Consider the following 27,929-nt stretch of genomic DNA (forward strand, 5'->3'; position numbering starts at 1 on the left):
AAGTTTAGATTTCTTCTTAACACACACACACACACACACACACACACACAGGAGACCGAGAGTAGACTCAGACGAGAACGGACGTGCCTGGGATCGCTCCTCTTTTTACTTTCATATTGTGCGGTATCGAACAAAAAAACTAGATATATCTAGTACCGACTGATAGCTTGCAAAGTGCTCTTTCCAACAGAGTACTTTACTCCATAGTTTCATAGTTATAAGTGTGTATGAGTGAATTTTATTCTATCTTCATGGACCAAATACTGCTGGTTACATAGCATCTATCATTCAGTTTAAAGACAACGTCCTAGCACCCCCCCCCCCACCTGCTGCTGCCACTGGGAAGTACAAAGGCTACAAGAAACAACCCTCTGAAGTCTAATTCCATGGAAGCGTCACTTCTAGGAACCTAGCAATTAAATAGGAAATGGTAATAACTTAACTTTGAATAACATTAAGATGGCACGGAAGAATTAGAGTTCGAAAAAGCCCTCGATTTGCTGCGTAACGTTGCTAAATTAAGCGGTAATCTAAGAAATGATTTAAAAATGGCATACTAACTGCAGTGTGCGAACTAACGAAGGTATTTAATAAAATGAAAAATGCAACTAAAGTGTCAATAGAACAACAGACGAGTACTACAAACAACCAGGGACAGGCTAACTTAGTGCAGCCTCCTCGGCTATACTCGCAAGTCGTTAAAGACAATATTAAAAACAAAGATGAATCTGAAAACAATCCTTGCTATAAATCAGTGGTGTTCAACCTTTTTTACTACGCGAGCTACTTTTCTATAAAAAGTTATTAGGCGATCTACTCTCTTATATAGATCACGTTCCCCCAACCTGATATCTGATTATGCACAAATAAACAACTAAAAAAAAATACACAACTAAAAACTTTATTTGTGTATTTAAAAATTTATTTATCACTTTTAATTATTTTAATACAACAAAAAAAAATATTGGAATAAAATATTTATTTCTCTATTTTGGAAAACTAAAGTTAGAAAAAACAACAGATTGATTACAAACTCACAAGTTACAGGAAATGCTGGTTGATTGAAAAAAAAAAAAAAGTTAATGTGAAATTTGGCATTGTTTGGACCTTGCAATATTTTCAGTCAAGTTGATATCAAGAAGTGGCCAATCGCAGACAATCATCCAAATGATCATTTGTAATTTGGTTTCTTAATTGATTTAATATGACTGTCATATTTGAAAAAGCGGATTCTGACAAGTATGTCGATCCGAAACACGACAGAATTTTTCGCTCAATATCAGTTAATATTGGAAATTTTTCATGTGCATACTTCCAAATGACTTCATTGTTTATTTTAAATGTAAACTATTCTGAATGTTTATTATCTCAAGTTCTACTTTAGCTTGGTTTATATCAAAAAGCCCACTAATTTAATTTGAAATTTCTGTGATGTTCAAGTTTTCTTGAAATGGATTATTGATAAAAGATACAATCATTTCAGTTTTATTAAAATCTTTAAATCTTGAATTTATTTCTCAAAAAAAAATAAATAAATCTGCTAACGCCTTTTTATTCCCGTATATACAGGGAGTAGGCGAGGCCGTTTTTAGCCCTATCTAACTTTTTAGAGACCGAGTGGGCAGTTCAATCTCCACTAGTACCCAATCAGAGATAGCTGGCCCAAGGCTATCACTAATTAAGCGGCACACAGTGAAGAGAGACGGCTCTACAGGTGTCACCATCTCGTGGTCCCTAACACTTGTATTTAATGTGCGAAATAACGTGGGTTCTACGGTCGATTTTCTTGAGTTTATGGGACGAAAAACCCGCTTGCCCGTGCCAGAGATCGACTAACTCGGGAATCGGTCGAAAAAAGGCTTAGAAAAATTTCCTCTAGTCGCCGACTAGACTCGAAACCAAATCTTCCTTCATGCGTCCAAGCACCATGGTGTGCAAACGCCACATCCAATGAGCCACACAAGCTCTCTTCTTCCTCAACTAATTCTATTTCACGAATAAGTTCTTTTAAATCATAGCGAAGCGTTTCTTGATTTTGTTCAAAATTTAATAAATATGGGAGATGTCTAAATTCGCGGTCATTTATATTTTTCTTTAATAAAGTAAGTATTGTTGGAAAGTTTTTATTGAACTTAACATGTTAATGAAATTTTTATCTCTACCTTGTAACTCTAAATTTAAATTGCTTAATTTCATACAGAAATCTACTAAAAATGATAAGTGTAACAACCATCTTTTATCACTCAATTGTGGATGAACATCTCCTTTTTCATCAAGAAAATTTTTTATATCATTAACTAATACAAAAAATCTTTCTAAAAATTGAGTTCTGCTGACCAGCAAACATTATTGTACAACAGAAGTTCCCTATCATCATCTGTCTGTAATTTAAATAACCGCCGTTGCAGGGCTTTTCCTCGAACAGAATTTACAATTTTAAATGTAATATCCAAAACATCTTTTGTGTTTAATCTTTTACTACACAGTACTTGTTGGTGAACAATACAGTGATACGTTAAAAAATCTGGACATTTGTCATAGTTTTTACATAATGAAATGAAGTCTGATTTATTACCTATCATTGCAGGAGCACCATCAGTAGTAATAGACACAAGTTTAAAAAGCGGAAGTTTGTGTTGTTTCACAAATTCATCAAATGCTGAAGAAATGTCTTCTCCCCTAGTCCTTCCCAATAATGATATAAGTTTCAAAAGTTCTTCTTTACTTGAATAATCTTGAAATACCATGCGAATAAATACCATTAACTGAGCAATATCAGTGAAGTCGTTTGATTCATCAAATTGTAATGAAAACGCAACACACTGGTGGATGTCTGACATTAACCTGGCCTGGAAACTTTTCTCCAGCAATTGGAACTCTTCCTTTCAGCAATTTGAAACCTTGTCTGCGACCTAGAAGTAGTCTCTCTCTAGGGACGTCTCGAACCGAGAAGCTCCTTTCTGGAAGCGGGAAACTCCTCTCTCAAGCAACGTGGATCCGGGCAGTCTCTGACGGCGACTCTAGATCGGGCGGCCTTCTCTCTGACAGCAATTCTGGAACCGGGTCCTGGTTCCAGCAATTCTGGAACCAGGACCCCTTCTGCTTGCTTCAGTCCCTTTTTTATTAGGCCTCCTCTGAGACTTCACATGAAGTTTGGCAACCCCCCAAAGAATCGGTATGAGTCTTTCATCTTACGTTTCAAGTTCGGCACGCCTTTTGTTCTCCGTTTTCTTTTGATTGTAAGTTGTCGGCGAAAGTTGTTTGAACTCTTTCTGACTGACTTCGGAGATGTTTACACTTAGAGCCTGTAAGCCTTTCTCATACATACAAGTTTCAATAACAATCTTTCTAATGCCGCCATGTACAGCTTCGGTGACAAAAACATTACCTTTGTTTTTAACACTCTAACATATTCTTATTAAAGCAGTATACACAGTTAGCTTCAAAAGAGTTATTTATAAAAACATCTAATACAAACTATACCGAGACAAACAAAGTTTATTTTTTTTACAATATTCACATGGAACTTAACCTAAGTAAAAAATCGATGTAATGTGCTTTGGAATATTTAATATTTAAGCTACAATCGAGTTTTTACACTTTGCTTATAATCGTATTCACTCGGCTCGCTGTTCGACTTCCACTGATCCAAATTCATTCATTTACCCGGACTTATAAGAAAATTACTCATTTGACAATTTTAACGAAAAATAAATAAACAATAGCAATACACTTAAAGCGAATTCAAAATAATACAAAATAATGATAAATAAAATATGATGTTTTCAGTTTTATTTAAATTTGTAAGTAAGGAGAAATACACAAGAGATCGACCAAAAATCGCTCCGCGATCGCGGGTTGAACACCCCTGCTATAAATTAATAGTAAAACCGATAGCTCAACTAAACAGCGAAGAAACCAAAAATATCATAAAAGAAAACATAGATCCAAGAAAAATAAAAATTGGAATCACAAAAATGAAAAGTATTAATAACGGAGTGTTAATTGAATCCAAAGAAAAGACCGACATAGATTTGCTACATAACGAAATATCTAAGGAATGTAAAGACACGTTAGTAGCAAATCCCAGTAAGAAACATCTTCCAAGGCTGATAATATATGATATTCCCAGTGAAATTGATACGAACCACGCAATAGACTCAGACCACATGGAGAACGAAGAACTCTTCATCGGCGAAACAAAGATGACACAAAATTATCATGACAAATAAAAAAACGAACATGAGAAACCTGATTATAGAAATCGATCAAACGATGAGGACCAAATTGCTGAAAACCGGTGTTAAAATGCTGTGGAGAATTTGCCATTGTGCAGACTACGTAAGCGTTCTGAGGTGCCTTAGCTGTAATAAATTTCACCATCATACACGAGACTGCAGGGGAAAAAGCACCTGTCCATTCTGCTCTAAAGAACATAAGTTCAGCGAGCTGAATTGCCAAAATCACGACAAGCATGCTAAAACCAAAAACAACTGCAAATGCTGAGCAAAGACTGCCCGACATACAACTACTACCGACAGCTCAAAATTCAAAACAGATTATGGAAGGCAATAATAAAACTTGTAGAAGGAGCACTAATTCCTGGCATGCCTTCAAATAAACCTTCTACGCTGTAAATAATTTAACAGAACTCATAAATAGAGAAAAAAAAAAGACTCGCATTAATACAAGAACCCTACAACATCAACAACAAAATATGCGGCTTCTCAAGTAATCACAAAATATTTTCCAAAGGATCTGAATGAAAGAGAGCTGCAATACTCGTGGTGAACCCTGAGGTCGAGGCAATATTAATTTCGCAGCACAGCAACGAGGACTCGGTATTTATTGAAATTACATACAGAGGAATTTAAACTTTTGCTGCAAGTATATATCTAATCTATCACAATGACATAAAATACGACTTTGAAAAAATGGGTAACATCGTGGATTTTACCATCAATCACGGCCTAATTATTGGAATAGATAGTAACGCTCATTCGTTATCATGGTTTAACGAAAACACAAACAACAGAGGTAAAAATATGGAAGAGTTCTTAGTATCAAATTCCCTACACATACTAAACGACTACTGAAACACTCCATTTGAAAATACCAGAGGAAGCAGCTTCATTGATTTGACAATAGCAAACAACGCTATTTTACCCGGTTTCTGAATGGAAATGCGAAGAAGAGGAAAGCTGTTCTGATCATCGCACATTAAGTTTTATTATCAGTAACAAAAATATAAATGGAATACACAACACAAGCCATCACAATAACATCAAGGACTTCTCCAATATAACCAATTTAGAGATATTTGCTAAAGTATTAAAAAAGAATTTTCATGCCTAATCTCAGAACATCACTTTAATGGGATCAGCAAACAGCTCAGCTTAGACAAGAATCTAGCCATCTGGGCATCGGAACAAGCCGGTATAGACTCCCTTGCTTATGTGCATTCATCAGGTCTAAAAAAAATCCACGACCAAACACTCAGAACAACCAAGAAGCTAAACATCGAAGGAAGAAAATGAGACGACTATATCAAAGAACATACAATAACCAAGATTTAAGAGAAGAAGAAGAAGACAGAACTACTATAAAGCCCAAATACAGCTATCAGTCAAAAATTACAAATGCAAAAACAGAATCATGGAAAAAATTCTGTACTGTTTCAACCATATAGAATCCTTGGAATTGCATAATATAAATTAGCAGCAAGCAAAAATAAGACAATTATATTATCAACAATCAAGAAAACAGACGGCACCTACACTAAAAACTTAGCAGAAACTGCAGCTATTATCATACAGAAGTTTATTCATGGTGACGACGAATCAACAGATGAAGAAATTCACAAAACTTACAAAGAATGAATACAGATAGATACGCCTAACGACGACACATTCACAATTAATGAAATCGAGTCAGTATTAATATCGATGGATCCAAGTAAAACTCCTGGAGAGGACGGAATAATTGATATACTCCTGAGAGCGTTTGTCGAATTTCCCGAATTCATAACAACAGTCTACAACGAATGTCTAAAAAGAAGGCGATTTCCTTTAGTATGGAAACGCTCTAAAATTATACCTAGAATCAAACCAGGAAAAGAAACATCCGACGAAATGATCAAATACAGGCCAATCAGTCTCATAAATGTTGCTGGTAAGGTGCTAGAAAAACTTCTGATAAACTGAATAATGCACTATGTCTACTCAAGAAATCTATTAAGCAGCAATCAATATGCATTTAGATCTCAATTCAGAACAGTAGACGCAATTATGGAGGTTAAAGAGTTCATAGACGACGAAAGAAGTCAAACGAGACCGCCTGCAAGGCTCCTGCTGTGGACCAGGCTTCTGGAACATGCAGTACGACTCGCTATTTCTCGCTATACAAAAGCGACGTGAAACAAAAGCTATGACTTTTGTTTCACTACTGAAACAAAAGTCATAGCTTTCGCCGATAATAATGATTCGGGGACGCGACGGTTTACAACTAGAAGTAACGGCTAACGAAGAACTCTTTAAAATTGTAGAGTGGGCACGCGAGAAGAAAGTTACATTCAATAGCCCCAAGTCTAAAGTGCTCCACATCTCACGTAAAAAATCAAAACAACCTGTTACGGTCTTCCTAAACGGAGAAGTTCTCGAGGTAGCCAGTTAGCTAAAATACCTAGGAGTAATAATAGATGAAAGATTTACCTTCAACAAGCACACATCTCATACGTTGCAGGTAAAAAGGTTACAAATTGTAAACCTTTTAGCAAAGTCTTCAAGAATTAAGGGGGGATTAGGCCAACGAGTGCTGAAAACAATATATACTGGAGCTATACTACCACTGATATCTTATGCTGCACCTGCTTGGAAACAGTCACTAAAATAAATAAAAAAAATCGACAAAAGCTAAACAGAGTTTAACGCCTTATAGCCATACGTATAATTAAAGGATAAAGGACAATATCTATCGAGGCAGTGCGTTATTGCAGCTCTAACACCGATCTGCCTGAAAATACACGAACTATCTCTAATATATGAAGTCACTTCCGGAAGATATAACGGAAATTCCAACATTGATCCAAATTGCTATGAACGCCCGCTTTACTACAGTAAGGGGCCTCACCCAGCAAAGAAAACAAATATTAAGAAGAAGGAAAGCTCTGAAAGTGACGAATTCCATAGACGGAAGCAAAACCGGAGGGAATGTTGGCTGTTCTTTCATTGCATATAACAGGTAGTCCATTATACCAGAACGCTGCTTTTAGTTCCAACAACCAAGCAGAACAATTTGCAATAGTTCATTCATATCTCTAGGAATTAGAAATCTACACCTTTCATCAAAAGACAGTAACAATTTACAGTGATAGCAAAAGCACTATAGACGGCATAAAAAACCAAAACAACCATATAGCGTTAACAGAACAGACAATCAATCAATCTGATTCGGAATCTCACTCTAGAGGGATCGGAAATCAAGTTCTTCGGGGTGAACGCGCATACTGGGGTAGCAGGAAACGAGAAAGCAGGTCAGTTGGCTAAAGAAGTGACTAGATTTTAAAGAAGTGACTAGAACAAGTTACCAAAAGTACTCGAAATCTGCTATAAAAACAATTTCGGCAGAAAGAAGCCTAGACTTGTGGGAAGAAAAATGGAAAACATCAAAAAAACCGATCATCAACAACAAAAGAATTCTTTCCTAGCATCAGAAGCAGACTCCGGCTGAAAAAACACGGCATTTCTCCAAGTTTAACCACGCTACTAACGGGACATGGAAAACTAAGACACTACTTACAGATTCCATATCCTGGAATCACCATCATATATTTGTAGTTCACACCTTCAACAGACTGTTGACCACATACTTTACAACTGTCAGCTACTGGACTCCATCCGGATGCCCTTAATGCAACACGTAATTACTTCTGGAGACAAGTGGCCAGTGTCAAAGCAGACATATTGAAAGGTATTACTCAGAACTAGTTAAATTTGCCAATAAGATCAACTATTAGTCGTTGTAAAGTAACATAAATTACTGATATTGTATGAATTATATAGTGTAAATATATGTACAGGGTGGCCATAAAATAACTTTCCCTCTTTGGAGGCATCTGTAGCTAAAACCGATAAACAGAATGATACCAAATTTTATACTGAGACTTTAAGGCATGGGGAGATGATTTCCGCAAAAAAAAGATTTAGTACCAAAAGCCGCCGATAGGGGAAATTTTGGCCCTGGCGGAGTCAAAAACAAGCGGATAATTACATTAAAGGCAGATAAAATGGAATAACAACATTTCGACGATGTAAGCGACAGCCGCGTCACTCATTCCAGCTGGATATGTGACGCGTTACAATGATGATGATGATAATAATAATTAAACTAAAATAATTTACAGACACAGAAATTAATGTAGTGATTGAACTCACAGGAAATAATGTTTTATTCATCAGAATCAGGGTCCCCTGGACCACATACACGATTTTCAATGTGCTGGCCTTTCTTGTGTACAACAAATTGCATCCGGTGTGCGACATGCTCTACAGCTGAGCGTAAGGAGTCAAATTGGATGTTCATAACAGCCAGTTTTATGTTCTCTTTCAAGACATACAAGTTGGGAACGCCACCAACATACACAACGGATTTCAAATATCCCTACAGCCAAAAGTCACATGGAGTGATGTCCGGGGATCGAGGAGGCCATACCGTAGGAAAGAATTGACTGATAATCCTCTCATTACTGAAAGTCTGGAGTAAAAGGTGCTGTGCTGAACGTTCAATGTGTGACCGTGCTCCATCCTGCATAAAAATTATGCAGTCCAAACATCGTCTTTGCTACAATGCAGGAATGACAAAATTTTCCAGCATTCTTTGATAAATATCTCCAGTAATGGAGCAGGTTATAGGTTAATAGTAATGGAGCAGGTTATAGGGGTAATACATTCAAAAAAGTATGGTCCTATTATGAAATCGGCTGTGAAGCCAACACCACATGGTTACTTTTGGAGAAGGCAGTAGTACTTGCTGGATCGCTTAGGGATGTTCAGATGCCCAATTCTGCATTTGGGAGTGTTGACCGACCTATTTAGATAAAAATGAGCCTCGTCACCCCACAATATTCTCCAAGACCAGTCATTGTCGACCTCCATTCGGGCAAGAAACGTTAGCGCGAAGGTCATGCGTTTATCATAATCTGCGGTAGTTAGCACTTACACATGACTGAACTTATACGGATAGAAGTGAAACATGTTCCGTAAGATTTTCCAGACTGTACCATAAGCCATATCAAGTTTGCGAGCTATGGCACAAGCGCTTGGACCAGTACTGGTCCCTGTGTCGTCGACCACCGCAGTAGTAGCAACATCTGTTTCTCTTCTTGCACTGCTTTTCGTCCTCTGCCAGGTCTAACTCCTAGATCCAGTTTCTTCAAACTTCTTAATCTCTCAGTGCTACAGCTGACATAGGACCTGTACGCATGTTATGAAGCATTCTAGATTCCCGAAGGGCCGCTACGGCATTGCACTGTTTAAGGTAAAACAACTTTACAAGTAAAGCACGCTGAGGCTAGGTAGGACGCATATTGAGCACAATTCGTCAGTCATTTGAATAACTGCCTGCACGTTCCCAATCCCTTTTCAAGTGGAATTGGTGGCGCTGCTGTCACGTACGTACAGTAAAATTTGCATAATCCTTTTTACCTGCGTTTACTGCAAATATTTGACTGCTTTCGGTTCCGTCAGCGCCAAAATTTCCCCTATCGGCAACTTTTGGTACAAAATCTTTTTTTCGCGGAATTCATCTCCCCATGCCTTCGAAAGTCTCAATATAAAATATAAAAATCTCATTCCGTGTATTAGTTTTAGCTATAGATACCTCCAGAGAGGGAAAGTTAATTTATGGCCACCCTGTATATACAGTATAAAAATATAAATATGGATGTAAAGGTAAAGTTGGAATATGTAAAAATTTAGATGTAAAAATATAAAAGTAATGAATATTGATACAAAATTGAAAATGTAAAATGTTAATCAGTACTTGGAAGCTACATGTAATATATGCATTGTATGCAATGGAGCATGTAGGAATAAATTACCTCCCGGTAGGGTTACTATTAGGAGGGAAAAAAGAAAAAAAAACGCCCTTTTCAGCTAGAGATCCGTGAGGGAAAAGAATACGTTGCCATGGTATGTTTGCTGTACCAAGTCAAATTACAGGATGCAAGTTGTAAAAGTAATCACTACTGTAAATTATTGAAATGATTAAAGATGTATGCAGAAAAATAAATGTATAATAAAATATCACAACATAGAAAATCCCAAACGAAAGGAATCAGACAAGGAGATTCTTAAGTCCATCTTTAAGGTAATTATAGATGAAATAACAGAACTCGGGAAACAATCCCATAAATAAAATTAATGGAATAAAAATAATAATAAAGACAGTTATGTAAATATAACTTGCAGGAAATGAAGATATCTCCAAATGTTATTTAAACCACAAGATATACGATAATTTTAATACGAAAATATCAAAAGAAAAACTGAAAAGGAATGCAGAAGAACGACATAAGATGTAAATTAGAACGATAAATATAACTCCTCAATGCCTTTTGTCAAATGGAGTAGGTGAGGGTCCTCTACTCCTAACAAACTTTTTCAGCATCTAGTGGCAGCTCATTTCCATGGCCCAATGATTTCAAAGGCGTAATAATCAGTTTACTGCAGCTATCTGCATCCACTTTCCGTCCCTAACAATATATTTTATGGTCGAAATAATGCGAGTTCTGCGGTCGATTATCTTGGGTGGCTGGGTTAAAAACTTGAGTTTTTGGAATGAAAGGAAAAAAATCTCCAGATTCTTTCTTTGTAAACAATATTCTAGTTCAGGTTTTCTTATCTGGTCTTTCCACCTTTAGAAACAATACCAATAAGAGTATATGATCTAATCACTATTTTGGTGAATTTTTGTTACAAGTTGACAGCTTGTTGGCAGTGCTAATTTACTCATTCTCCAACTAACAGGGTGTGGATGCAGATTCTTCAGTGACATGAATGTCTGCGAAAGTCTTAAGGTGATAGACCATTTTAGTGAAACCAGCAATGCTCACTGGAGGCCTGAAGTGGCTTGAAAAATTTCTATATTTGGTCTATAGAGAAGAATTTCCGGATTATTTAATCCTTAGCCTACCCATGGTTCTAATAATGATGTGCTATGAGTCTGTCCATGAGTGGGATTTGCATGTAAAAATGGCGGTCTAAGTTTAAGAAAGTTAAACCTCCTTCAGGAGAATCGGACCACAAAAATCCTAATATACGTCCGCGAAGCTGACGTATATTAGGATTTTGACGTATATTAGGATAACGAAGGGAAAGGATCAGACCAACCATTCTGAAAGCCGCTGCATACTTCAGCCATGTTTGAAAAAAAAAAAAAAAAAGTTTGAAAAACTTGGCTCGAGTTATTTCGGTGGACATGTAATACAAACAATATGCAGTTGTTATACATCGCTAATATCTAAATATTTATCCCTGTTATGCTGAGAACTTTTGACATTTTAAAGCAGATTTCAAACCAGTTTATAAAGAGACTAAAGAAATGTATTACTTTCAGCACTACGTCTTTTGATGGCCATCTGTTCTTCTCTTTGCTTCTTCCTAGCTTCAGCCTTCTGTTCTTGTTGGCGCCTTCTTTCATTATCCTGAAATAGTAAAAACGAGCAGTAAATCCGAGTAAATAAAATGAATGTATTCTTTTTTATTTTTCTAAAATGCATAAATACTAGATGATTGTTAACAAATACATGTAATGAGCATTAATAAAACGGATCTGCATATCTTATGGGCGAGGAAAGGAATGATTTAAATGATAGCCTACAAAACAACCATTAAAAAAGGAAACGATTTTTCCATTTTTCTCTATCATATATAAGATTATTAACGAAACATTGTGGACTCATCTTATTACGTAGTGAAACATTTCTGAACTATATATTATAAAAGCATTTAGTATGTTCGTGATAAAACACATTTTATGACGAACTTTTCTTTCGAGAAGTGAAAGGGAAAAAAAAAGATGAAATGAGTACTTACATGGTTTGTAATAGTGGATACAAATGTACGGTAATTTCGGGACCATAAGACCCACCAAGATTTTAGAAGGCCGATTTTAGGAGGAAAATATTTATTCACATCCCATTATCCCTTGCATGTTAGGCTCTGTAAAATCTCGATGTAGCTTAAAAATACCAAAGCGCTTTACATCGATTGTTTACATATGTCAAGTCCCATGAGAACTGTAAATAAACTTGCTTGTTTCCATGTATATTTTGCAAATATATATTAATGTAGTTAACCCTGTGGGGAAGTGAATGTATTTACTGTTTTAACATCAAAAACAAAGGCAATGCTTTCCCAGGGGAACTTTGTATATGTACATAGTTATGTGTAAGAACGCAGGAAAAGTTGTTTACTAGTTTTGCATATAAGAGTTGCTTACTGCGCTAACACCTTTAAAGATGGTATCTAAGAGTGCCGCTAGGTTTAGAGAAGTTTCCGCGGCCTTGAAAGGAGAGGCAAAGTATCAAAGAGGTCCGATAGTTTTAGAGGCAAGTTTCGGAGGAGAACAAAGAGCGGGTTAAACTTAAAAGATAAAAGTCATGCGGAATTCTTTGCAGTTTACTATCCTTAGTGCAAGGTCGCAAAATAAAAAGGATTGAGCCAAGCATAAGGGGGCTTTCTGGCTCCAGAGAGAGGACTTCCAGATGTTGCCAAAGAAGGAAAGGTTTCCAGACGCCAGAGAGAGAGAGAGAGAGAGAGAGAGAGAGAGGGATCCCGGTTGAGAGTTGGCGGCAGTTACAGTTTCTTTGAGGTGGCAGTTCGAGCTATTGGAGACGGCAGTCGTCCAGGAATTTTCAGCGAGCCAAAGCAGAGGAGAAAAGGCGATGTAAATTACCTGAGGCAGCTTTGCTCGGAAGTTTTTCTTTTTCGCCGTGGAAGAACAACCTTTTGCCGGTCGCAGTCCACAGCTCACTATTTTCCCGATGAGATATTACTGAAGCCAGACATTCCTGAGGAAGCTCAAGATCTGAGATGAAAGAAATGCCATAAGACTGTAGTGAAAGAGGTTTGACTGAATGTGCAATGCAGAATTTTTTTGTAAGTTCAAACTTTTTGTATATTCCCTCTCATAGTAGGTTATAGAAAGACTTAAGAAATTGTTCAATAGTAGTAAGAAGTGTCATTAAGAGAATCGATTGGCATATTAGAAATTGTAAAGATAACTTAACAGGGAGTTAGCTAACCTCTATAAAAGAGTGCTGCTTGATCATTTATTTTACAACTGCACTGTTCTTAAATAAATCGGACTTGTGAGCGGGGAAATAATTTAAAACAATAAAAACGCAGTTCAGTTACGAACCACCACTGTTAAAGTAAACATTGATAAAAGAAACTTCGCTCATGAGAGAGAGAGAGGGAGGGAAATCTACTGGAAGTTTTATTTAGTCTTATGCCAATTAAATGATATATTGGTGGTGCAGTCTGACAAATAAATTTCCAGTATTCATAGGCATTTCGACTAGTAAATACGGAAGGTGGATAATCACAGTACACAGAAGAGTAATTGAGAAAAGGTTACAAGAGAGAAAGCGCGCACTGCTAATTAGAATAAAGTATAAAGATAAAGATTTTAAGAATAGCGGCATATAAAGTATAGAGAAAAGACATTTTAAATAATAGCAATAAGCAAAACCATATTACAGCTCCATTGCCTGTCACAACTAATTAACACTGGCTTGTTTAAAACCGTAGTAGTACTCTTATGGGGCGGTTAATATTATCGGAATAGTCTGCATGTCTATAGGTTGCGTGTTTCTGTTTCTTATGAACGGTTTGTTTGTTTTGCAGGAGGCAAACCCTCCACCTCCTAGTGAGACATGATAACTCGTGTCCGTCTAGGACGGGAGTTAGCCAGACTTTCCAAAACAAAGAGCATCGTCGAAACTGAGTTAGTTTCGACGATGCTCTTTGTTTTACTCACTTTCTGTTTTCTGTTTGTCATAAAATTCCCTAAAATTTTCATCACTACTCTGATATTTATTACTGTTTCTGAAACTGTATAATTTTTAATGCATATTTGACTAACATCTTTCACCTAGTTAAAATGTGCATGCTTAAGTCATGCCTCTTCATAAATAAATCTATAACCATAGCGTTTCCGTATACAATCGTCCATCTTCTGACTTCAAAAATGATTTTTGAACGCGCATTTCACACACACACACACACACACACACACACACACAACGTGCGTTCAAAAAAAAAAAAGATCGTTTATTCTTTAACTTCTGCAGTTCTTTCTCTTCCTTTCTCTATTGGAGGTGTACCAAGATGTCTAATTACTTTTGCAATTTTATCACATTTACTATGAAACTTCGAGCGTACACGAACTCCTCTTCTACACATTGGCGTTAGTTAGAACGCATTTATTTTCAGTAAACTGATTATCACTGCAAACTACTAAAAGACGAGTATAAGCAACCGCGAAGCTTTTTCTCCCTCCAAGGATGAGTCAGTGATAACCACCATTATCTTTTCAGCGAATGTGTTGTTATTTTGAAGGTCATGTTGACGCACCTGCAGACAATAAGATACAAGGAAGTTTTATACAATATTTTCCAAGAAAAACAATTCACATATTATGGTATGGTCAATACAGCAATTCCCTACATTGCCTCATACAAAATTAAGTTAATAAAGCAATTTGTTAAGGTATTAAACAAGTTTGAGATGCTGCCAAGTTCAAGAAAGATATTTTTGATGCGAACTACAAGAAATTTGAACTCAAGACGAAGGGTTTGAGCGATCAGTGATGATCATACAGAAAATAGGTCTATTGGTTTCAAAATTGCAATGAAAAAATTTCATGAAAATAAGATTCTGATTTCGAAAGAATAACTCAAATCATGATAAAGAAATTTGAAAACTAAGATTGCATACGAGCTTATAAATTTGCTTCTTTCACTCTTAGAGTATTTCTCTGAGAATGTTGGTAAAGTGAGGGGAAATGCAAACAATTATCTGATTTAGGAATTTGGCCTTAAAACTAAGCTAAGAGATGAATGTATTCTGTGCGTTTTCTGCATGAAAAAATCCCAATCTCTACTGATAGTAGATTTTTTCATCTACTGAGACAGACTAATTCACCTTTTAGTAAAAAGAGCTAATAAAGGTTCTTCTCTAAATGATGTTCTCGAATTGCTTGACAGGTGTCTGAAATAATGTTATCTGCAATTAGGAAATCAGATAAAATTACTTACCTCTATAGCTGCTTTAAACTTTTGGCAGAAGCTGTGGAATACTTTGAAGCATTCTTCGAGTTTAAAAGTTTCTAAATCTTCACATAAAAATTCTGCGATCTCTGCTCTAACGGTATTCAAACTTTCTATTTCCTTCTCAATAGCTAGAACTTCCACTTCCGCAAACTAAGAAAAGATAAAACTTTAAATTCTGATTTGAAAGACCCAATCACTACACTTCTCAGAGATAGAGAAGATAAATGAGGATTGATCAGAAACACTTGCACAATATTATATTATATATTAATAATAAAAGTAATAGCTATTTGATGTTTCCATATATAGATTTTTCTCAGACGAAAAAAACATTAAAAGGAAATTTTCTAATAAAAGAAAAAAATATTGAATACTTTCTTTTCCATTCAAATTATAGAAACGATCGTAATTTTTTTCCCCTCCCATAAATGCTCACCTGGATTATTATTGGCGAAATCACAACCTATACCACAATTTCTTGAACAGCCTTCATATCCTTGTAAACATATGATTTTAGACATTTATCAGAATACTTCCTGATAGGAATTTAAGGCATTTTCATATAACAAATCCTTTGGCATAATATTATTAATCGGGTGCTTCCAGTGTTTTAGATTCTCATCGCAAAAATATATGAGTAAGTAGTCTACATAATAACTGCGCAGTAGTATCTTGTTTACCACAATCCAATGTACATTGCATGCAGCGTCTCTCTCTCTGATTTATTCATTAATGTCATTTAAATAAAAAAAATATTACGTTAAATTTTCTGTTTTCCATAATATATATGGAAAACAAACCTTAATTTTCGATATTAAATTTCAATTTTTAATGAACTCATAAGTAATTTTATTAACAATTACCACGCTAGTTATATGCATTTTTAATTTCGAAATACGTGTGAGCTATTGATAATCTAAACGATAAGAGACTACTGAAAAATAGCCCAAATATATATTTTTAAACAAAGCCGAGGAAAATATGAGTAGTCTTACGCGGATTATATTATTCGAAATAAGTGAGTTTAAAATTTTTACACATTAATCTTCTGTGTATGTTAACACGTTGTCCTTAAAATAATAACTTACCTTAGTAATTGCTTGTGTGGAATGCGTTGTCAGAGGTTGTTACGAATGCTTCGTCTGTTAATGAATTTAAGTATGATAGATATTGTGTGAATAATATCTTCTGATTCCATGGAAACACCGTTATAATAATAATATATTAATGCATTTTAGATACATACTGGGATGAAATTAATGATAAAAACAAATGAAAAGAAAGAGACACAATGAATATGTTAAGATAATGGGAATAGTTTAGAAATCACCGTCTCAAAGAAACTGCTGATTGTCCAAGTTTCATTAAGTAAATAATATGAAGTGATGCATATATTTGATAAACGGAAATCACAATAAATTTCTTTTAATTGAATATCATATACTAAAATAAACGAATTCATACCTTGAGAAATTCTTCCATTTGTTCAGTAAGATCTTTCCCAACTGCGGCTACCTGCTTGGATATTTTCAGAACCTTCTGACTCAGTGAGGTTACCTCTGTCTTCAAATTATCGATGGATAATCTGAAATATAAGCTTTGTTTTAATAATAGGGAAACTGTATGAAGAATATGCAGACATGAAAGTATGATTTTGCAAAATCATTCTTGGAATGGAATTTTATAAAAGGAATGAACATAACTGTTGAAAAGAGACTGAATTGTTTCTATGATAACATTTCCCAGCATCAGGTTTATTATTATTATTTTTAAGTCTGAATCAAAACATTAGGATAGATTTATTTTTAAATTTAAAAATAAAGTTTAGCTTTAGTTGCAGGGCTCAAGGCAGCACTAACAGATCTAAGACGGTATGCATTATTATAATCGGTGATTGTGCTATTTCTGGTTGATATTCAAAGCTAAAAAAAATAAAATAAAATACACACACACGCCAACCATGTATTTTAATGTACTACAGCGAAGATTCCAACATGACCAAAAAAGAATCAACTGAGTACCGTTGGCTAGATGGCGCTATAGTGTCAATTAACGAAATAACACTCACCGTTATTGCAAGTTACGTTTCCTGGGATAAAATAAATATGCTCACGCCTTTTATCCCCCCAAAGGGTGCAGGTGAGGATATTTAACCTGAACTAATAAACATTTTTTGAAGACTTTCTTCTTGGGAAGGAAAGTAAATTATACTTGGGGAAAATTAATACTCTTGTTTTGAAAACAATATAATTTCTTGTCAGGCATAAAGGCCACTCCTTGCTCCGCATTTAAAAAAGCATGCTCAAACCAGCATATGATGGAGTAAGGGAAACGATGTTTGGTAGAAAGGATAGTTTTCAAAACTCGTGAATTCCGAAAAATTTCTCAGCAATAACTGTCAAGAAGTGAGAGTGGCACGACAAAGCAACGAAAAGTAGCTCCTGAAGTTGGGTAATGCTACTTTTCATTATAAAGATTTACTCAAAGTAAATCAATCAGTGATATATTTTCTCTATTCTCTGACTATTCTCTATTTCTCTGACTATTCTCTATTTCTCTGACTATTCTCTGCTTTTAAAATAATCACGAGGGTTAAATGTTGTCTTTTAAAGCAAACTGTTTTGGACAGTTATATGCTCCTCAGCCACCTGGATTGAAATCTAGAGTTATGTTTATTCCTTTTAGAAAATAAGTTACGTCAATTACCTTGTCTGTCCATATGAACAAATTTACTTGAACAACATGAAGCAGAGTAGTTTAGAGTAATATAAATAAAATTTTTTGAAAATATATTTTTTCTTTTTTTTTTTTTTACAGAAAATTAATATTTGTTTTGAAGTGTTTCTCTCCCCTTTTTTTTTTGCAAGAAACTTTCAATTTTTTTTTTTTTTTTGTATGATCATAAAATTGCAAACAGCGTCTGGAAATCAGACCAATGATTTCTAATGTATATTCAAACTAATAATCTTACAGACGTAAGATTATTAGTTTGAATATACCACTTATGTCTTACAAATTTACGATAATTATGATAAAGAACAATGCATCCACTGATAATTGGTTTTCCACTATAATAATTTAAATGTGTTTGATGGCACGAAGCAACTCACTTAGCAGCATCCTCTAAATTAGGCATATCATCTGGAAATTTCAGCAATTTAGGGCATTTCTTTTCCACTTCCTAAAATAAAAAAAAGGTATGAATTGTTTTACTGGATCTATATTTACAGGAAAAATAAAATCCTGATTTTTTTTTTCCAAGAATATGATACACTTTATTCTTACCAGGGCTACATAATGAATGAGATTCATGCCAGGTTTGTTTGCTCTAATATCAGCAAGCTTTAGCAAAGACATCATCTTGAATCCTGCAGCATCTCCAGCATAACCACCCTAAATACATGGATTTGTATAAGTATACAGAACTTGAAAGTGTTTAGTACATATATCTGCTGGCTAAAAATATTGAAAAATGAATTAAAAAAACATTAAACAAGTGGAGAATACGTGTTATTATCGGAAAGGAGCGTTGGGTTCATTATTAATGGGGTGATTTATTCATATGGCGATTCTCCTCGATCAAGAATTAACCAAATATCACTTGAGAACATGTAAAATCACTCGCCTTGTTTTATGAAGAGAACGAGCTTCATGGTCTGAAATGAAGTGATGACACACGCAGTTCAGATCGTGGTTATGTTTGCACACAAATATTTTTTCATTTATCCCTGAATTCAGTGAAGTGTTGAAATGAGTGTGGTGTGCAAATTTCAAGTTAGACAAAAATTCTACAAACTGAGCTAGCGGTATATAAATATCGCATTGAAGGATTCCAGAAAGAAATATATGCTACCTTTGTATTCAGTTACATTACTAATACGCCAAGCTATTACCTCATAAATAAAATATTGATTATACGCCATTATGTTATAATTGAGTTTCTTAAAAACTATGTTGTATGTCACTTAGAATCTTAAGATCTTTTTAGAAGATAATACAACTTTAAAGCTGTTTTTCTGCAGATCAGTTTCAAACTTCAGCTAGCGAACAATTCTACTCCCATTATTCTTCCAGGGATGTCTAGAGGAAGTCTGAGTACGATGTGAAGAAACACTGTCGAAGACAGAGTATTAGGGTTTTTCCCTATAAAACTTTTAGTTATGAGAAAGTTTTAGTTATAGACTTTTTTTTAGTTATAAGACTTTTCTCCCTGTGAGTGGGGCTTAGTAAAGAATTCTGTCGCTGCATGTTCCAGACCCTTCTACTTTCTATCGTAAACCATGAAAAGACAAGCAAAAGGAAGAATTTTATTCAGAAATAAAATGAAACCTCCTAGTTCCACTTCACAAATATACGAGATTTTTCCTGTAAGCCATGATCATACATAGTTTAAGTTTTAACTTCAATAATATTTGTTTCCAATCTACAGAAATCCGTTCCCATTTCAGCATTAGATCCACTGACTCAAACTAATCTTTTTTTTTAGTTCTAAAAATCTCTAATTTATCACATTTGTTTTTATCGTTCGCCTAATATCAATTATTTGGAACCATTTGTTTTTCTTTAAAACTTTATTTTTTTTCCCCAGTCCATCTTCTTTAGAGATCTTTATATACACGACCTCAATAGGATTACTTTTTTTCAACCTGCACCGATCAGTCGGTAGCGATACTGAGATATTTGCTATCAAACAATCTCACACAAATGGTTCGTATTCCTATGTTCCTATTCGAATATTACACAATCCTGAACATTCTAAATCTTCTTGATCTCTTTCTCACAAATAATGCCTTGAAGTATACTGTGAAGGATATTCGTCGTCCTTTAGGCCTTTCCGATCACAATCTAATGTTGATTTCCTCTCCAATTGAGAAATATTAGCATGGCCATTTTTTCACTTTCTGTTACCTGATAGAACCCTAAATAGGTGACCTGTGAGATGTAATTTCTTCATTTTCTTGAAGAATTATTATTTCCAGTTAGTTGTCTTATCTAACCATCTGCATCGAAAGCATCTTCGAAACAGTTCTTATATAAGTATGGAAACATTCATTCCCCGAGTCTAATGACCAGTTTATCGAAATGTGTGCCACGGCTGTCGACGATGAAATCATATCGGCGACTAGCTTTCACTTCAGTGTCTAGTTTCTCTTTTTTGCGTATCCTAAAAGTGAAGAAGTTATATCCAAAATATTAACACGAATGAATTCGAAAGGACAAAAGCAGAAAACTTGTATTCTGTCCAAATGGCAGTTCTCTTTTTCTGATACCTTGCCAACGATTAGTAATAGTTTTTGATCCAACTTTTGTTTATAAGATGGCGCCACTGTATTATTATTACTCATCAGTTTTCACTCTTCTGACTTTTCCTCTAACTCTTACACTGGTATTAATCAATGTGCATGAAAAGACGCATTTCTTGCCGTGTTACAAACAAGGCAGTCAACTTGTCTTTTGATATTTCAACACAATGAGATCAGAAGAATCTTTCCAATATGGATACAAAAAAAAAAGGCTCTGCAATCAGGCTGTGTCCTAATGACATAAATCGGATGATTTTTGGACACAAATACCATCGAATTTTTTTTTTTTTTTTTTCAAAAAAATTAAGCGGTCATTCTTGATATCTAAGCATTTGATCTAGTTTGATACAAAGACCTCTTAACGTTGCAAATAATCTGGAGTACCATAGGACTCTGGCCTGTTTTCTTTCTAAATATCAACCAATTTCGCACATTCATTGCAAATGTAATTATTCACAGTTCTGCTAATGGTAGCATATTAATTGTTGAATTTAAGTGGGCGAACTTATAATTATTATCTCTAGAACATTAAATATCGATTAAATATTAAATACCTCAAGATGAGAAATCCTGTCTTGTCAACTTAAATTTACTTCACTGGTATCAGTTAAAGTAAATTTAAGTTGACAAGACAGGATTTCTCATCTTGAGGTAAAAATCCTCATGACTCAGTGATGAGGTTTTCTTCAGTTGAAAAAGCATAGGCTAAAATCATCTCTAGGATAAGAAGAACCTTTCTAATGGCATTTCAATAAGATGGTGGTGATGTGCTTCCCCATATGAGTCTCTCGGTTGTTATTCATCATACAGCAATTAATCAACTTGAGATAAATTTAGCATCAAATCTTTGATGTATAAACTATTATATGCATTGCCTCTTTCACCACACTTTTATATCTTTTTTTTTTTTTTTTTTTTTTTTTTTGCTGGTGTTACTTTTTATTTTTCAACAGATATATTAATCCTAACAATTCATTGATTCTCCTGATACACGATCAATAAACAACGATGTTATGACAATATTTTTATTACACTAGAAAAAAATATTGAGAAAAACAAGCGGCGCAATTACTATATCAATAACATTATTTGATCAGTTATGAAAAACTGATTTCTTCAGAAACATTCAGGAAGTGTATTCCTATGCCAATTATTCTTCAATTAAGCATCAAGGAATAATGATGGATATTAATAAGCATATGTATCATAAATTATTACTCCATCAGAATAAACAATGATCCAGAAAGAAGTAACCATGGCCTCTTTCAGCGTTCAGCCTCATCAACATTATCCTTTTATTTACATTCCCCACCCTTTTCAATACTATGTCAAACACGTACTCATTTTTGTATCAGCTCGAACTGGTTAGTGCGACCTCAACCTAACAAAGTATTAAAAAGAGTTGCCGGTAGGTATGTATGTGTGTGTGTATATATATATATATATATATATATATATATATATGCTTGATTCGAAACATTCTGAATGCAGTCCAACGTTATTCATCTAAGTCTCATGAAGCAAAACTTTCAGTCGACATACTCTTTAGTGATCAGATATTTTTAATTTCAGTAAAAACTTGAAATATATCGAATATTTAATTTCGAAGATTTAAGAAAATCTTGGAAATTCCAAGGAATTTCCAAGATTTTTTCTGCAAAAATTCGCAGATGTTATTACTTAGCATAACAATATGAGTGTTATCTTCTTACAGATGAACGTTCAACTCATCAGTGACAGTCACAACTAAGCGCACATTAATATTTAGGATTAGGGGAAGCAAATTTATTGTTCAGTTATACAAAATAAACAACAAATTTGTTCAAAGTGACCCATTAAAGATCCACCATGAACACATACACAACACACAATAAATATTTAATCCCGTTCTCTCTCATCGTGCTAAGGAAACAAAAAAAAATCCTCCCTCATTATATTATAGCTTTAAAACAGTGAACAAATTCAATCACAGCAAAATTGCCTATAAAGTGTTTCGAAAGATTTCAATTAAAATACTCCACAGGAATCATTAGTTTTAAAGAAGTTTTCATTTGTTGTTTATTATGTAAATTTCGGAGGTTGCGTTTTTCTTAAAAAAATTGTAAAATTTATGAAAACTTGGAGTATTAGAATACTTACTGAATTAAGAAAATTTCCAGCAACCAGAACCATATAAAGTACTTCATGTAGACCTCTACATTCCTTAATTTCTGTAGCAATATAAATAAAATCAAATGAATTAATTAAAATAAGAAATAAAATCAAACGTATTAGTAAAAGATTCTTATAAAAATAATGAAATAAATAATCATAAGTAATCAGTAAATAAATAATCATAAGTAATCTGCTCTTATAGGGAGTAGATGAGGTCTTTTAACTCTATCTAGCTTTTGGAAACTGAGAAGGCAGTTCATTCTCCATCAGTTGCCAATCAGAGATAGCTGGCCAATATTAATTGGCCAGCTATCTCTGATTGGCAACTATCCAATAATTATAAGGCAACTTTCCAATAATCCAATAATTATAAGCGGCAACCAATGAAGAGACGAACAAACAAGTGCTACCATCTCTTGGTACCTGACCTTAACAGGATATATTACTGTCTGAAATAATGTGAGTTCTGACTATTTTCTAAGCCTTTCTTAGAGTCGTACCCAAGTTAGTCGATCTTTGGCATGACAAATGGGTTTTTCCTATTGGAAAATCGAGTTTTCCATCTCTTAAACTCAAGAAAATTGACGTGGCACCCACAATGTTTCAACCAATAAAAATATAGTGTTAGGATTAGAAATCATGAGATGGCGGCCTTTGTCAGTCGTCTCTTCACCAGATGGTGTTTATGATTAGTGATAGTCTTGGGCCAGCTGTCTCTGACTACCGGTGAAGATTAAACATCCGTAGTCTCCAAACGTAAATGAGGGCTAAAATGACATTGCCTACTCATAAGGGAATAAAAGGCGTTAGCTGATAATTCATTATATCGAAAAAGTATCACGCAACTTCTACATTATATCTTTATAATGATATAGAATCTCTCTAGATTATATCTTTATTATATTACTAATTATATCTTAATTATATCGCAAATAAGAATATATTTTAATTTTTATAAATAAGTTTTAATTAAAATGAAATTCAAATTCAATTTTAATGGATTTGTTAAGTTTTTTTTTTTTCTTCAAAGAAAAAAAAAACTAGTCATCGACTAGAACCTTTTCTAACTCTTTTTATGATTGATTCCCGAGTTAGTAGATCTTGGGCAAGGGTTTTACTCCCGGAAACTCTTGAATAGTTGGACTGGATGTATTATATTGTATGGGTGCTTTCTATAACACAAAAAAAAAAACACTTGAAAGATGTTTGGCTATTATGTTTCAATGAAGTGGAATTTCAGAATTTTATTAGCATTAAAATGCTAATAAAATTCTGGCTTTAAAAATTTATGTACGTGGATCAAGGGATAAAACAGTAAACATATCAGCACACCATATCCAGATTAAAGGTTTGGTCTGTAAAATTCAAAAATAGCAAAAGCGAAGGTTTCATTCTCCAAGTGTTTTACATAAAAATTGGCTAAGAAGGATGAAGCTCATATCAGTCTGATATGATTGCTTATAATTTGATCTGCATGTAAAATTAACCCATTAGGACGAATAACTGAAAAATGTCAGAGGGAATTTGATAAGATAGATAAGATAAAGAGTATCTTAATTATATATTAGCTAATAGATATCATACCAAAGTTAATGATGATTAAGCGTGTATGTGTGTGTGTGATGTTGAGAATACAATGTGAATGTCTTTACTTGTTAAATAATTTCGATCTCACGAATACTACCGCCTTGCTTACCTGAGACCTAAACAGGAGACTGAGAAAATTTCATGTTTGGTATTTATAAGTACTCGCTGTTATTTCATTTAGTATCTTGTTTATATTAGTCATCAAGAAACATTAAGGCTGACAGGCATTGGTATTCTTTTATTGTTACTTAAGTATATTTTTCTGACATGAATATTCTTATGAATTCTTTAGGTATTCTGCGCTATACTTCATATTTGAGAACTCTGCCCATTGTACATTCCAATGTTTTTTGTAGGAATACTCTGCATTCTCTCCTGCTATTTGACACGTCTGTTGGATTGCGCGATTCAACATCATGAGAAGAAGTTGCACCAGTTTCTCAAAACAATTTTCAGGCAGATATTTTCTGATACACTACCACGACTACAAGAGCTACAATATAGAATAAACCTTCGTGTGCGTGTCCTGGATCTCTGAAAGACAACCCAAGGCCGCGATGTGAATTTCGGGTGTTCTGTTTGTATGGGGGAACCTCCACTCTCTGCATTGAGTAACTAGTCTTCAGAAAACAGCATGTATAAAATGTTCGGATTGCCGATGGAATTCGAACTGAGGTCTTTTCAACTAATTCGCATATGTTGCTCTTCGTACTGTGTTATGGAGGCAGAGGCACGCGTGAGCTAGGACAGGACAGGACAAAACTATCGTTACTCAATAGCAATCTGCAAAGGATTAAATTCAGTATCAAGTTATCAACTGAAATATGGAGGAACCTAGCCAACCATAATTTGTTCTGACTTGACTTGCTGCTACCTGTAATACGATGCTGGCTGCTGCAGTATTCTAGCCACATTGAATGCATATACAAAACAGCATTCAACATTGGTATTTGCAACTCAGAAGAGGTCACTCTTCTGAGTTGCAAATACAAGAAAATTGAGCGCGCGCGTACACACACATACACACAATTATATACGAACCATGAACAAAAGGTCGTAGGATCTATAGCACATATGCCGTGAGTGAGATATAGAGGAAGCAGGGTTTTGCTCCAGATTAACCTATTCTGTTCCAGTGATTAATTGCATCGAGGGTCAGCCGAAGAAAGTTCCAGAAAACGTTCCTCTAGTCGACGACTGGAACTGGAAACTTCCAACAGTAATTGATAATAGGGGAATCACATTCTTACTTTAATTCGTAACCCTGACAAGCAAGCTAAATTTGCTCATGAAGTGTCCCCATGACTAATCTGCTTGTAGCTGTTGACTCCACATCAATTGCCTCAGTATTCCATAAGTGTTCCAAATTATACGAAATACAATTTCCTTATAATTTACTTTGTAACCAAACAGAAAACAATTCTACAACCCATGTCTTTTTTTTCAGGCGGTTTAAGTTATCACGTACAGATTCTTCAAAGAATTTGTACGTGATGGAGATATATTTGAATTACTGAATGACATAGAAATCTTTGCAAACTCCACAAGGCTATGTTGGCCTTTCAAATTGGTCTCTAAAATATATCTTGCGTATACCCAAACACACCCATCTGATTCGATAAAGTAACTGATAATTAATCACTAACGATGACAGAATATTTCGAAATATGTTTTTTTTATTCCTTGTAAGTTATTTAAAAAAGGAAAAAAAAACAAGGTCAAAGAAATTTGACACTAAGAGGATGCGTAATAAATGCTCACTTGTCAAGATACGATCGATGATTGTAATCGAATAATAAATTATTGTAGACTTTCTTTATAATTATTTATCAGATTGAAAATTCAAGTCTATTTTATAGGATATTAATAAAATTAACCTTACCTTGAGTGGCCAGCATGATACTTTCGAGAGCGGGTTCCAAATAGGTCATGTTAGCTGCAAATTCCTCTTTCAATAGCATGCTTTCAATTCGAAGTTTATAGCTGAAAAACCGTGGGTGTGAAAATTCGAGAAAAATACCTTATATTTATTAATCCTTAATTACTTTCAAATTTAAACTATTTCGTAGCAGGATTCACTAATCGCGTTAGTAAGTTAATGCTAATTATACAAGTATTTGTATTAATTTGCATTAAGTATACAAGCATTTGTAACAAATATTAATTATGAGTATGTAATCAAAAAACTATTAAATTTGTCAAATTAATGTATTGGATAAGTAATTCGAATTAAGCTTTGATATCTAGCGTCATCTTGCGACCAGGTTTGCAAGTGCGAGTAAACTAATTTGTAAACTACGCATTTTTTTTTTATGCCGAGTACGATTGGTTTTATCTACATTAAAGTTCGTTATATCGCTAATGGATCAGTTTTTTTTTATATATATATTATCCCCTGCAGTGAGAACAAAGTGCTTATGCTGCAAAAACTATTCTTTGCAAGTTTATTATTCCAGGTATGTAACTTCCGCACATTATTTTCTTAGTTCCATAACTGCGAAGTTGATCAGTTGACAAGTGTATGTAAACTTAATTTATAAGCTACGAATTTTTTAATGCTGAGTGCGATTGGTATTATCAACATAAAAGTTCCGTTATGTCGCTAATGGATACGTTTTTTTTTAATAGTCCCGCAGTGAGAACAAAGTGCTTATGTTGTAAATACATTACCTAGCAAGTGTCTGATTATTGAAGTTCAAGTCAGTAAAGTGGACATTAAAGCATAAACGTAGTTCTATATGTTTTGTTATAATCCTTTGCCTTGTTTCTTTTATATAGCACTTTACTATAATATTACTGTTTTGCTATGTGTGTGTGTGTGTGTGTGTGTATATATATATATATATATATATATATATATATATATATATATATATATGACTCTATACCAAGAAAGGAGAGTTTAATGTTAAGATACTATATACTAGATCTGTTAATGTTATTTTATCATGTCTCTGTTATTTTTTTATTTAATTCTTTGCCTGTGATACCTGAAGAAGTTGAATTTCAACGAAACTAGTCAAGTATCTTAACATTAAACTCTTCTTTCTCGGTATAGAGTCATTTAAATTTATTTTTATATACATTTTCTACCGAGTAAATAATGTTTAATAATATATATATCTTAGTAAATGCTGAATGATGCAGGTAATGGTCGACTTCATTTTTTTACAATGTCTAATTATAATATTTTCAACGCTAATTATGAATAGTGAACCTGAGTTATATATACTATTATTATATATATTGAATACTTAATAATCATTAAATAAAATGGCATATACTCACTTGGGAAGTTGCACTAGCTTCAGTAAAAATTTTTCTGCATTACCGAGCTTGCTGGAATCTCCATCGAAGCCCTTTAGCATTTCCACCTTAAATTCGCATAACATAAAAACATCAGTACTAAAATATAAAAAGCATAAGAAACTTTTGTATTGCATGTAATTTACTAAGAAAGTATACTTTTTTAATTTTTTTATATTTTTTATAAGCTTGGTTTATGTGTATGTTAAATATATTTTATCACTGTTAGATAAAACAGTAGAAGA

The 27,929-nt window shown here is 34.2% G+C and overlaps 1 protein-coding gene across 1 annotated transcript in view; it reads right to left on the bottom strand.

Moving 5' to 3' along the window:
* The window catches only part of LOC150105698 (uncharacterized), a 100,945-nt gene that overhangs the window by 11,493 nt on the left and 61,523 nt on the right, over nt 1–27,929 (bottom strand). The window contains exons 9-16 of the mRNA XM_090394532.1: nt 27,667–27,752; nt 26,261–26,361; nt 22,777–22,847; nt 18,620–18,727; nt 18,445–18,515; nt 16,799–16,919; nt 15,320–15,484; nt 11,608–11,701 (exon numbers count right to left, since the gene is read on the bottom strand). Coding sequence (XP_090250658.1) covers nt 11,608–11,701; nt 15,320–15,484; nt 16,799–16,919; nt 18,445–18,515; nt 18,620–18,727; nt 22,777–22,847; nt 26,261–26,361; nt 27,667–27,752 — 817 coding nt within the window. The remainder of the gene's footprint in view (nt 1–11,607; nt 11,702–15,319; nt 15,485–16,798; nt 16,920–18,444; nt 18,516–18,619; nt 18,728–22,776; nt 22,848–26,260; nt 26,362–27,666; nt 27,753–27,929) is intronic.

The sequence above is a fragment of the Typopeltis vanoorti genome, chromosome 6, assembly GCF_054136105.1.
Source record: "Typopeltis vanoorti isolate ZY-2024b chromosome 6, IOZ_Tvanoo_1.0, whole genome shotgun sequence".
In the NCBI taxonomy this organism is placed as follows: domain Eukaryota; kingdom Metazoa; phylum Arthropoda; class Arachnida; order Uropygi; family Thelyphonidae; genus Typopeltis; species Typopeltis vanoorti.